General features: G+C 40.2%; 2 protein-coding genes across 2 annotated transcripts; both read right to left on the bottom strand.

Annotated features, from left to right (window-relative positions):
* Positions 1 to 283: 283 nt before the first annotated feature.
* Positions 284 to 4,473, bottom strand: gjd2b (gap junction protein delta 2b). Its single transcript, XM_014971736.2, has 2 exons — positions 3,983 to 4,473; positions 284 to 2,516 (listed from the first exon to the last, which is right to left on the bottom strand). Exons 1-2 carry the CDS (start codon positions 4,051 to 4,053, stop codon positions 1,673 to 1,675), a joined length of 915 nt encoding a protein of 304 aa, XP_014827222.1. The 5' UTR covers positions 4,054 to 4,473; the 3' UTR covers positions 284 to 1,672.
* Positions 4,474 to 7,068: 2,595 nt separating this feature from the next.
* LOC106906445 (actin alpha cardiac muscle 1) lies at positions 7,069 to 11,516 on the bottom strand. The gene is made up of 7 exons (XM_014971727.2): positions 11,317 to 11,516; positions 10,482 to 10,620; positions 9,949 to 10,273; positions 9,294 to 9,455; positions 8,815 to 9,006; positions 7,433 to 7,614; positions 7,069 to 7,351 (listed from the first exon to the last, which is right to left on the bottom strand). Exons 2-7 carry the CDS (start codon positions 10,608 to 10,610, stop codon positions 7,208 to 7,210), a joined length of 1,134 nt encoding a protein of 377 aa, XP_014827213.2. The 5' UTR covers positions 10,611 to 10,620; positions 11,317 to 11,516; the 3' UTR covers positions 7,069 to 7,207.
* Positions 11,517 to 12,779: the final 1,263 nt, after the last annotated feature.

A 12,779-nucleotide genomic window follows, 5' to 3' on the forward strand; every position in this document is an offset into this window, starting at 1 on the left:
GTAGAGCACATTAATGTCACACTAACAGCCTGTGAATGCACATTTAAGGGCTGGCGCTGGTTTAATGCACGCTGCGTTATCTCAGAGCAAAAGTATTGATGTGTCTCAAGGAAGCAGCACTAGAATTGCAACACATTGCAGAGTGATGAGATCCTGCACCAGGTGTGTCCTGCAGTAGTGGGTGTGGCTAACATCTTCACTGCAGCAAGACACAACTTCCACCGGATACCTCTGTGATGAAAAGAAGCCACAGCAGGGAACACAAAGTACCGCACCGCACACATTTCTGGTGTACACGAATCCCATTTTTATTTTCCACAGAAAAAAAAGATGTTTTTTTCTTCTTCTTCTTCTTCTTTCTGGTTCAGAAGGTTACATTTAAAACCATTCTATGAAAAACTGTAGCACCAGAGCAGATTGTAATTGCCCATTCTTTGACAAAAATTCAACTTTGTGCTTTTTCTTTTCAGATTTGATCAGCTGTGATTGGAGGGAGTCTTGTTATTATTATTATTTTTTTTTTCTTAAAAAAAAAAGCTAGCACTTCATTTCTTTCCCCAGACATTTCCAAAAATAAAAGACAGGAAAAAGAAAAAAAGAATCTGAATATCTTAATTTCTTCAGTCAAACCACATCAAATACATTTGGAGCAAACAAAAAAAAATAATAATAAATTGGCCAGTATTGAGCATAATCCAAGCAAGGAATCAGCTTTCATGATTATTACTATCATCAGATATTTATATATTTATATATATTTATATTTATATATATATATCCATATGTATACATATATTTATAATTTATATAATGTCTATGTACAAGTATGGCACTTGATTACACGAAAAGCAAGAAAATAAACACTCACAAATAAAAACAGTGGGCGCTTTGGTGTGTCTTAAATTAAGGAATTCACAGACGTTAGCGTTTTTTTTTTTGCAGCAAATTTACCAGATACTATTTTGCAAGTTATAGCTAGAAAGCAATGGAATGGTTACATATGTTAAGGTCAGTGGTGCAACACAGGCAACAAAAACAAACAAGAAGAAAGAGTTGACCAAGCTGATGTATTTTAGCTAACCAGTAAGGATTTATATATTTATATATATATTTATATATATATGTATAATGGGTATATATAAATCTGGTAGGAATATGCTATATTTTCCCTGTTTAATGGTGCCATATAAAAGAAATATGGGTGGAGAAAAAAAATGTCAGCACATTTGGATACGATCAAGCTCTCATGTGTTCACCTCTTTTAGTGCAAGTGTTTTTCTTCTTCTTCTTTTTCTTCTCCTTCTTCTTCTTCTTCTTCTTCTTCTTATTCTCCTTCTTCTTCTTCTTCTTCTGCATTTGCTCTTTTCAAGTTCAGCCCAAGAAAGAGTAAATCTGCGAACACTTCAACATGGTCTCCACGCTTTAAGTAGACACGTTACTTAAAAAGTTGCATCAGTGCATTAATAAAATAAGTAAAAGTAAACCAACGTGTGATCCACGTTCGTCTCGAAGTCCATAAAGTATCACCAAATCAAACAGAAAGTAAATTAAGTAAATAAATAAATCTGCCCACTCTTTAAAATCATGACACAATTTTAGGCGTGCGGAGCTGTCCATCATGTCCATCATGGGTTGATTTTTTTTTTTTTTTTGTTTTTTGTTTTTTTTTTGTTTACACGTATGCAGAGTCACTGGACTGCGTGCGGCCAAAGTTGGGCACGCTCATCCTCGGCAAGTCCTTGTTTCTGATCTCATAAATGGACTTCCGCCGGGCTTGCACGCCCCGCACGGCCGTCTTGATTTTCCTCCAGCCCAGGTGATTGAGTTCGGCCAGGTTCAGCACCACGCAGAACCCGCTGACCGCGAACATGAAGACCAGAAACACGGTCTTCTCCGTGGGTCTGGACACGTAGCACTCGACCTCTTTGATGCAGGGGTAGCGGTCACATTCGTACACGGACGGGACGTTGAACCCGTACAAGAAGTACTGGCCCACCAAGAAGCCAATCTCCAGCGCGTTTCTGAACACCACCTGGATGATGTAAAACCTGGAGATGCCCTCCTGACGCCTCATTTTGGACTTTGTAGTCCTCATGGCCGAATTTAGGATCTCCTTCACCTCCGAGCAGTCCGGCTCGGCTTCTTTGGTGGAGTTCTCAGTGTTCTGGAGTACTCCGTTCACAATGGTGTTCTTAATCTTTTTGCTTTCGTCTCGCTTCAGAGAATCTTGATCCTTATCCAGCGTCAGGTAGACCGTGGAGTACCGCCGCTCCTTCTGCTTGGCCGACTGGTGCACAGAGTACGTGATAAAGCAGAGGCTAGGCGTGCACACCATGATGATCTGAAAAACCCAATATCTAATGTGTGAAATGGGGAATGCCTTGTCGTAGCATGCCTGGTTGCAGCCCGGCTGTAAGGTGTTACAAACAAACATGGTCTGCTCGTCATCATAGACAGTCTCTCCAACTATCGCTACGATTAGAATCCGGAAGATGACCACCACTGTTAGTAGGATCCTAAAAAGCAAGAAAACAAAACACAACAATGTGAAAATATGTGCAATAAACGTCGTTAGTGTGGACGCGCTCGGAATACGACCCAAGAGAAGCTGCCCGGTGCTGAAACAGGGCGCTTTTAAAAAAAAAAAAAAAAAGAAAGAAACGATCTATACAATAAATGTCGAAAGCAAACCAAAGATATGCAAAAAGGAGAAAAAAAATGTGTATAAAATAAATAAATAATGTGTTCAGTGTATGGGTGTTTGGGATATAACTTAAGGAGCTGTCCATGGCTGAAACAGGGCGCTCTGGTTAATGAAATGTGTCTTTACAACAATGCAAAACGTAAAGCAAACACAAAGATGGAAAACGAGAGAGCCCGACTTTAATTTGGGGATCTGTTCCCTGCCGAAGCAGGATCACCTCCGAGAGAAGATAGGAGTTTCTTAAAATGTAATGTGTCTTTTGATCCTAGAAACCAAGCAAACAAAACATTTTTTTTTTTTTGGAAAATTGTGCAATTTGTTGGCATTCCGTGTTAGGAGCGCCCGGTTTTAAGTTAGGACTTTGTCAAATGCTGAAACGGTACATTGTCATGCAAAAAAAAAAAAAAAAAAGAAAGAAAGAAAGAAAGAAAAAAAATGCTTCTTTTAAGTTCATATTTGTGTTTGTGAGCCTATAAAGCAATCAAACAAACAAACATAACCATGTGCCACTGTGTGCACGTCTAGCAGATGTCCTTTAGCGAGCGCTCGGATTTAATTTAGGGAGCTGTCCAGTGCTGAAACGGACGCTCGGCGAAAAAATAAATAAATAAATGAATGTGTTTCTTACAAGAATACAAGCAGAGCAATGAGAAAATGTATCTCAACTATTTGTTCAGTGTTGGAGCGCCCTTATGCAATTTTAAGGAGCTGTCCAGTGCTGAAACTGGACGCTCTCTGAGAAATGCGTTTCTTACGACGAATGTGATTTAATGATCATGACACGTCAGCAATCGACGTTGCCGTGATTGTACCTGTGTGTGTGAGCATGCTAATGAAGTGAGGCGATGTCTCTTTCTTGCCACCCTCCTCTGAGTGCATTACCACCACTCAAACCCAACGACCAGCCACCAAATGAATGAACGGATGAATGATCACACGAAACGGCTACACATGAATTTTAAGTTTAGGCTGTTTGACTTTGCAGCACCATCCCAGGTTCCTAAAAGACAGCTGTCATCTGAGTTGAGCTGTCTCGTTTAGGAGGAAGACAAAAAGGAAGCAACAAAAATGGAAGAAGAAGAACAAGAAGAAGATCTGGGGAACAAGACAAGAAAAATCCACAACACAGACACGAAGCACCACTGAACACCACGGTACAGACGATCCTGGAGCCACAACACAGAAACGGGGGACTGGGGTGCCATGCTAAAGACGATCCTGGAGGCTGCTGCGTTTCTTCGGTTTGTTCTTGTCTGTTTTTTTTGTACATCATCTTACCTTCCTATCATAGTAGAGTGCTGCTGGACAGCAGCCTCCAGGAGCCTCTCTAGTATAGTCCATTCCCCCATTGCTGATCATCCGGAGGAGACGACGATACAAGGGCACTCTGGTCAAATCCCTCCAAAGGAAAAAAAAAAGCACCCGGCTTAATTTCCCCGCACGGCCTCTCCCTGTCTCCCGATGTTCTTACACTCCAGAGCGTCCAAAATCAAGCTAAAAAACGCATCCGTCACTGGATGCTCCTATACCGTCCCCGTCCCCCCCGCCCCCCTTCTGTCTCTCTTCGCGCTATCTGGTTGGTTATGAGCTGAGAGCGCAGCGCCAGTGAGCGTCCTGCTGTGTGTGCCGAGCGCTCCCACAACGCTGCCACACTGTTCCTTGTCATGAGACTCCGAGGGCTGATTACTGTAAGCCCTCCTATTTTCGATCTTCAGATCAGGTTGATTGGCTGTGCGCTGTGTCTGGATGGAGGCAGGTTGGATTTAATGTCTTGCACCGTTAATCCTCCTTTAAGTAGTATGCACCCCCCCCGCCCCCCCGCACACACACGCATACACACACACGCGCACACACAACCCCCTCCTTTGCGTCACGTACACAAAGACAAGTCGGTGTAGCTCCACCTGGAGTGCCAGGGGTTCTGACTTTTGTTTTTTTTTTTTTTTCACAAGGTTTTTTAAGGTTTTGGATCAGGTTCTGTACATCCTGCTCTGGCCTGGTTTGTTAAGAGTTGCACAGTCTCGATTGTCTCCACAGAGCTACTGAAACTGCAACCACTCTGTCTTGATCAACATGCTGTTTATTGCGAAGTGGTAGAGAAATTGCTTAATTTTTTTTTTTTTTAACCAATAAAAATCTGAAGACTGTTTTGTATTTATATTCAGCTCACATGAACCAGAACTCAGTTTTTTGGGGCTGTGTCTCTGCAAGCTTTACACATCTAAACTAAACCACTCAGTTTTGAAATCCTTCCACCAATTTCCATTCCAGGCTGCTTGCGCTTTAACATATACATTTAATTAAATCTTAACTATTTCATCATAACTAATGCATTGAACTCATCTTTGACCTTTGACCCAACTGCTAACTGGGTTCTCAGCCAGTATTGCCCCATATTTAGCTCCATCAGTCTTTCCATCAATGCTAAACCAGCTTTTCTATCTCTACTCAAGGTAAACTTGTTCACAGCATGATGCTGCCACCACCGTGTGTCACCATTGGTTAGTACTGTGGGAGTTGTCTACCACACATTGTGGAGTATGATGTTGATTGTTACTTCATCTGACCAGAGCAGACTCTTCTGCAACCTGTGTCCCTTACATGGCATGCAACAAACTTTGATCAGGATAAGGATCAGGATTGTTGTCTAATTTTCATTAATAAACTGATGGACTGTATTTCATCGTGAGACTGAAACTGGTTGAATACTCGTGACATATAGGCTGCCAGTACAAGGCACCGCATCGCTGGCACAGGATTTAATGTGGCCTTAACTCTAAATAAATAATGTTCCAAGTCCATCAGTCAGGAAGGAGGATTGTTCTTTTAAAAGTTTTCTGTAAATGGGAAATTGTTTATCAAGATTTTGAGTTACTTGTGCAAAAAAAAAGTAACTCAAGCAGCAAAATACACTATTAAAAATGTCTGCTGCAATAAGTTATAGCTGACAACCTATACATACTAAAATATGGAAGTATATATATATATATATATATATATATATATATATATATATATATATATATATATATATATATATATATATATATATATATATATATATATATATATATATATATATATATATATTCTATTTTTACTCAACATTTGTATCCCATGGAGTCGGCTCTCGGCTAAATGGAGCCTCTCCTCTCTTTCTGGTAGAGAAAACAGCTCCCTCTTTTGCCCAGAGGTATCCCTCCCTATGTCACAGGCTGTTGGCCCGGATGGCAGAGCTGTTGTTTCCACCTCGAGCGAAGATGACGCTGTGGATACAGTGACAGAGTGAAAGTACCATCCGAGTTGTTAATCGCTTTATGAAGCGGCCTGCCTGCCTGTCTGCCTCTCTGCGTCTCTCACTGAAGTCTGAAAATAGAAGCAAAATATGATACTTTGCTCCATATAACACCCAGAGATTGTAACTTGTCATGCTGCACTGGGCTTACTCTAATGAAGTGTGCATTCAGTGCACTTGTCTTTTCACTGCAGGTTTAGTTGGACCATCCGTCAGCTCTGGTATTTGAAGCCCGTCAAGATTCGAAAGCCTACCTTCGTAAAAAGCTGTGTTGTTAAACTTTTGTTTGTAAGGGGCTTTTGATTAAAGCGCCTGCCAGATGTATGAAAATAAACCTAAACTGGAAAAGTTAGATTTTATGTGATGAGTTCCCCTAAAACTCAGTTCAAAAGAAAAACATAATCTCGTGTATCATCGTCTCTCCATTTGAAACGACGTATGATGTCCGTATTTTGTGGCACATGCATAAAGTTTTGAAATGCCAGCAAAGTTTACTTTCATATCAGATTTAATTCTATTACTAATGTGGAATCTATGAAAAGTGAGGCTTTCTTTTTCTTTTTTAAAGACAGGCTTTAATTTGAAAGTCCAAACTTGCAGATCACTATAAAACCTACTTTGTTTATAATTCAATTTTTTTAGTTTTATTTTTAAAACCTTAGAACATCTAAGATTATTAGATTATTCTTTAATTGAAATTTCGAAACCTATCTATGATCATTACAATAGAAGTAATAACAATGCTAATATTATCATATTAATAACAGCATTATTAACTGTAATCTTAATTCTAAGCAGTGTTATTCTTCGGAATATTAAGAGTAATGCTATTATTGCTGCCATTGTTCGGTTTCTTATTTGCTTTGTTCAATCCGGGGTTAGGGGTCATGTGACCCGGTGTTGTCGCTAAATGAAAGTTTCTCATGAGGTGGCTGATCCTCTTCTCTCACTGTAATCTTTTCTAATTCAAATCTTCAATAACCTTTACTCAGCCATCACGTGAGGAAAGGACAGAGCTCAGAGAGCCACTGCTGTCCAGGGTCAAGGAAGAAACAAGGAAACAAGCAAACAAATTCTTAAAAATGATTTATTCTGAAATATATATACATATCCTGTTATAAATTCCAAATGCATAAACATAGCCTTGAACAAGATATAAATTGCTGGGAAGATAATAGAGGATGGTTAGAGAAAGAAAATAAAGTTCCTCAGAAGCACTTCCTGTGGACTATAGAGGGTCCGGCCTCGTCATATTCCTCCTTACTGATCCACATCTGCTGGAAGGTGGACAGAGACGCGAGGATGGAGCCGCCGATCCAGACAGAGTACTTCCTCTCAGGGGGGGCAATAATCTAAACCAAAGGCACATTTATGATGGTGTGAACCTGCCCCATACAATATGTAACAAGACATTTTGAAGAGAGTTGAATTACCTTGATTTTCATGGTGCTGGGGGCCAGGGCAGTGATCTCTTTCTGCATGCGGTCAGCAATACCAGGATACATGGTGGTCCCACCGGAGAGGACGTTGTTGGCGTACAGGTCCTTACGAATGTCGATGTCGCACTTCATGATGGAGTTGTACGTAGTTTCATGAATACCAGCGGACTCCATGCCTGTGAATGGAAACAGATGAGTGTATTTTGGAATCATCTGTAGCAAGAAGCGCGCCACCATCAGCTGTCGGAACAGGCGCTGAGTGGGAGAGCTCCACTAGCAGTTGCAAACATAAATCAGACGGCTGCTTGTATTGTCACGAGACAATACCTGTGATCTTTAATGAAAACAGCCGTGCTCTGAATCCTATGAGTGTAAAGTTCTGAAAAACTAGCATTTAGCATTACTGCTTCAAATCTCATTCAGAAGATGCCTCCTTTCTCTAGGTGTCTAATGAAGAATCACTTTAAAATTAGGTATGTAAGCAAATCTCACACCAGCTCAGACTTTACATGAATTAAAAGAAAAACATTTTGCTTCTGAACCTTCTTGATCCTTGATGTAGAAAATATAGTTTTCTACTCAGAGCACCATTGTTTGGGATGCATACGACTGAAATGCAAAAGAGTTAGCTGCATTTCAGTCAGTGGGAATAAGAACTCCCCTGTGGTGCACATGGTGAAAGCAAAGAAAGAAAAAAGTTGATCATGCTGAAGAGCTACTTTAGTGTCTCTGAAAGCAGTGGGATGAAATTATCTCTTTTGCAAACTTTTACATAATTAGACATGTGACTTGTCGAATGAATACTAACCAGAGATATCTCATTACAGCTTAGGACTGATTTTTTTCGTTTTTGTGAAAACTAACGAAGAACATTTTCAACTATTTTTGACCACGAGGGTCACCTCGGATAGAGACATCCGTGAGAATCACAGAGACATCTGTGAGAATCACAGATGTCTCTATCCGTGCTTTTCACAGATAGAGACAGATTATGGGTGTTTCTAAATACATTTTGTTACTTGTAAAATCTCTAGATAGAAAGCCATTTTTTTTCTAAAATTGTATTGAAATCAAGGTGTCCATTCATCATTCATTTTTATTTTCAGATTACTTGCAATTTTTTTTTTTTTTTTTAGAAAAATAGAGTAGAGAGAGAGAGAGACTGGGGGGGGTGGCATCGCCTTGTGATGGGAATGGGTATGTTTGGTTGTGTATAGGGCAGAAGTAAAGGGGTTTCCAATTCATACAACAAACAATTATACAATTTCTAAATTATTATTGCTAAGCCACTCACTTTGTTCACTATTCAGCCGATCACAGAACATGTAGGTGATATTAATGTGGGCGTTTGGATGTTTGAGTGCACCTTTACGCACCGATAAAGGAGGGCTGGAAGAGGGTCTCTGGGCAACGGAAACGTTCGTTCCCGATGGTGATGACCTGGCCGTCGGGCAGCTCGTAGCTCTTCTCCAGAGACGAAGAGGAGGCTGCGGTGGCCATCTCGTTTTCAAAGTCCAGAGCCACGTAGCAAAGCTTCTCCTTGATGTCGCGCACAATCTCACGCTCGGCTACAGATATGCAGACGTTGATCGTTTTAAAAGTTGTCAGAAAATTATTGGTCATTATTTAAATACTCTAGCTATTAAACAAGTAGAGCTGAAAAGATTTAATCATTTTTAAATTTTCTTCAAAGAGCAAACGGCATTTTATTAAGATAATTCATTGAACAGTTAAGCTTTTTTTTTATTTTGAATTTATTTTATTTGGCCATTTTTGTTCATCTAGACTGTTTAAATACGATGTCTCATGTTGTCATCCACTAAATCTGTTGTAGTTTTTCGTAATTGAGGCTCACCAGTTGTGACAAAAGAGTATCCTCGCTCTGTTAGGATCTTCATGAGATAATCTGTGAGGTCACGACCAGCCAAGTCCAGACGCATGATGGCATGAGGAAGAGCGTAACCTTCATAAACCGGCACGTTGTGGGTTACGCCATCACCAGAGTCCAGGACAATACCTGCAACCGACGACCAAAGTTCATAGTCATGTTTCATTTCACAAATCACTATCTGTCTTTTAAAGGATCGTTAATCTCTTACCCATCTTTATCTGTTGCATTTATGTATGTCATGTTTATTCAGTGGACACATTTTAAACATTGAAGCAGCAATTGTCAAATTCTGCCGTGATTCCATGTAAACACTAAATTTTTTAGATTTTTTTAGTACTGAATACAAGTTTTAAAATGGATACCAACATCAGGACTATTAACCAGCTGTGACATACATCCATATTCCTTCAGAGCTTATACTGCGCACAGCACGAGAGTGCACCCAGTTCAATCTAACAAGATGTGGAAATAAACAATTAAATGTCAAATAGCAGAGGAAAGCTTCGGGGGCCAACAGTGGCCCCCTGGTTATGCTGCCCTGGGAGGTGAGCCAAATTTCTCATGTCAGAAGTGTCACCATCTCTGTGAATAAAAAGCACAGCTGAAAATTCAGTCATACCTGTGGTTCGCCCAGATGCGTACAGCGACAGCACGGCCTGAATGGCCACATACATGGCGGGCACGTTGAAAGTCTCAAACATGATCTGAGTCATCTTTTCTCTGTTGGCCTTTGGGTTGAGAGGGGCTTCTGTGAGCAGGGTGGGATGCTCCTCAGGGGCAACCCGCAGCTCGTTATAAAACGCGTGGTGCCAGATCTTCTCCATGTCGTCCCAGTTTGTGATGATGCCGTGCTCGATGGGATACTTCAAGGTCAGGATACCTCTTTTGCTCTGGGCCTCATCTCCGACATATGAGTCCTTCTGGCCCATGCCAACCATGACTCCCTAAATATGACAAACGTGAGAAATATGAAGTGATGTGTTTGAGTCCTCATGATGCGAAACAAAGCCATGCTTCATTGTGTGAGCACAGAAATGAGAACTGTGTGGATTATGAACTTGTTTGGCACAACTTTACTAGTTTTTGCTGTGTAATTATTCAAGTTATGACTTTTTTTCTTTGTCTTTAAGTATGTTGAGTAGTTTTCTTTACCTGGTGACGTGGGCGACCAACGATGGAAGGAAACACGGCTCGTGGCGCATCGTCTCCCGCAAACCCGGCTTTCACCAGACCCGACCCGTTGTCACACACCAGAGCAGTGGTCTCTTCGTCATCACACATCTTGTCAGCTCTGAAACACAAAGGGCAGCATGTAGCCACAATTAAGCCAACCGGAATGGAACCATGCTTGTGATTTATAGCTCTACTTTCATCAGCGATAGCCATCAAAGGACACAAAGAGTCATTGTTGTAAAAAAAAAAAAAAAAAAAGAAAACGTTGGATTTAACATATTTGTTCAGAATCCAGATCTGAAAATTCAAACAGAATAACAGAAAGCAGAACATCTTTTTTAAATCTTATGTAACGTTCACATTTTATTTTGGGAAATTGTTTTAGCTTTCATTAGCTGTAAAACATATTCATCACAATGCATAGAACTGAGCATCTTAAAAAGATCAGACTTTGTCTTATGAAGCTATATAATATGTTAGTGTTTCTTTCAAGATTACTTACAAAATCCACCCTTGACGATAAAATGATTTGTTGAGATGGACCAGTAGTAGATTACTTTAAAAAAGACTAGTGTATAAAAGGCTGGTATTTGTCAGTCTTTTAAAAGTTTAAAGCCTGCAGCCCTCAGGTTAGCACAACAAGATCATCCAACGCAGTCAGAAGATCGCAAACAGGCTAACTGAAAGTGGAACCAGTGCTATTTTGCATTAAAATCCGTCACCCACTTTATCGTAACAAAAAAAAAAGAAAATGAAAAAGAACACAAAACAAGTATATAATTATTTAGTGCGAGCCAGTCGTGTTGATACTCACCAGATTAGTAAGCGGGGGCCGGACCCTGAGTACGGAAACAAGAGGTGTTGAGATGTCATGGCCAGACAATTTATACCACGAAGTTAGGCCCTGGAGGCCAAGTAGTGTGACCCCCATCTCTATATTTGGAAGCCCATTGCCCCCATTGTCAACAACCGCTCCATGAATGGCATCACTAGGAAAGGGATCTCCCCAATGGACATCTGCGCCTGCAAACCATATATGGAAGAGGGCAATGAGGTGGGCGAGACAATGACAAACCCGCCTTTGATCTTTTACCTACTGTGATGAGTCATGGTATCATTTCTGGGAAACCTCAGTGTCTCCATGATAGGTAAGTTATAGTCACATGTTTCTAATTTCCATTTCATATTTTTGTAATAGTCCAGAAAAGCTGTTTTATCTTTTTGTCTTTATATAAATCAGGGAGAATAAACTTACCAGAGCAAGCTAAGGAGCTTCTGACATGAAACCTGTAGTAAATCCGTTGCTTTGTTGTTGTTGTTTTTTTAGTTTTTGTCTTTGGTCTGACAAGACACATGCGAGCTGACAGTGCCAAACAGAGAGACCACTTGTTCCTCCAGCTGCTGTCAGCAGACGATTGACTTGCCCCCCAACCGCCAGCCCGAGCCCATTTTGATTTTCTGCAAAGACAGGGAAGCTTACATGCAGACAAAACATCCCTTCTCTGCTGCAGTGTTATTTCAGCTTCAGCCCAGAACAGTTTTGGTTCTACAACGAGATCAATGTGCATGCATGTATTCCACAAGCAAGTGCGTGGTTATATGGGCTATGTCTGGACATGCCATAGGGATTCTGCAAGGAAATTTACTCACAAAGTAAATCATAGATTTCCTTACTATGAGCTTCTCTTAATATAAGTTGCAAGTAACACGCTCAAAATTCCCATATATCTATTTATCTGCCCGTCCATCCATCTTTATATCTTATCCTCAAAGGGTTATGTAGTAATATTAGTACCCAGAGAAAACTAAGTTATGCAAGAGGACAAAGACGCCAACATTTCTCTTCAAAGACACTCCAAACAATCAGAAGGGGTACTTGAACTTGATCTTTTTTTTGTTTGTTTGTTTTTGCTAAAATTAATTCTCTACCTGTGAAAAGTGCCAGAGACAAACCCATGAACATTTACAAATGTAATTGAGACAAAAGACAGTTCTACAAAAAAATATTTATTCAAGGGGGCTAAACACATTTGTTCACAATAGTTAAAAATTTTGTAAAAAAACAAAAATCAAAATCATTTATTTTACATCAGAACAAAAAAAAATCCAGAAAGTAGCAAAATAGGTAAAACTAATCTTTTTTTTCTGAAAAAAAAAGACTTGTTCCAGCATTGTTGTTGATTGATTGTTTTTGGCTAAAAATGTATGTGGGCTAAAATGCCATGTGTGCATGGCTCCAAAGCTGTCATGTGCAGCTTTGGAGCCACAGGTTGCTCC

This window comes from Poecilia mexicana, unplaced genomic scaffold (assembly GCF_051168715.1).
Source record: "Poecilia mexicana isolate PSO_F unplaced genomic scaffold, ASM5116871v1 scaffold_22, whole genome shotgun sequence".
Lineage (NCBI taxonomy): Eukaryota > Metazoa > Chordata > Actinopteri > Cyprinodontiformes > Poeciliidae > Poecilia > Poecilia mexicana.

Bases quoted from the DNA above. Each gene is read 5' to 3' on its own strand.
- LOC106906445 (XM_014971727.2), bottom strand. From the start codon at position 10,610: ATGTGTGATGACGAAGAGACCACTGCTCTGGTGTGTGACAACGGGTCG. The intron at 10,274-10,481 runs GTAAAGAAAACT...TGTCATATTTAG, and splicing joins TTGGTCGCCCACGTCACCAG to GGAGTCATGGTTGGCATGGG. The intron at 9,456-9,948 runs GTATGACTGAAT...CGTCGGTTGCAG, and splicing joins CGCATCTGGGCGAACCACAG to GTATTGTCCTGGACTCTGGT.
- gjd2b (XM_014971736.2), bottom strand. From the start codon at position 4,053: ATGGGGGAATGGACTATACTAGAGAGGCTCCTGGAGGCTGCTGTCCAG. The intron at 2,517-3,982 runs GTAAGATGATGT...CTTGCTTTTTAG, and splicing joins CACTCTACTATGATAGGAAG to GATCCTACTAACAGTGGTGG.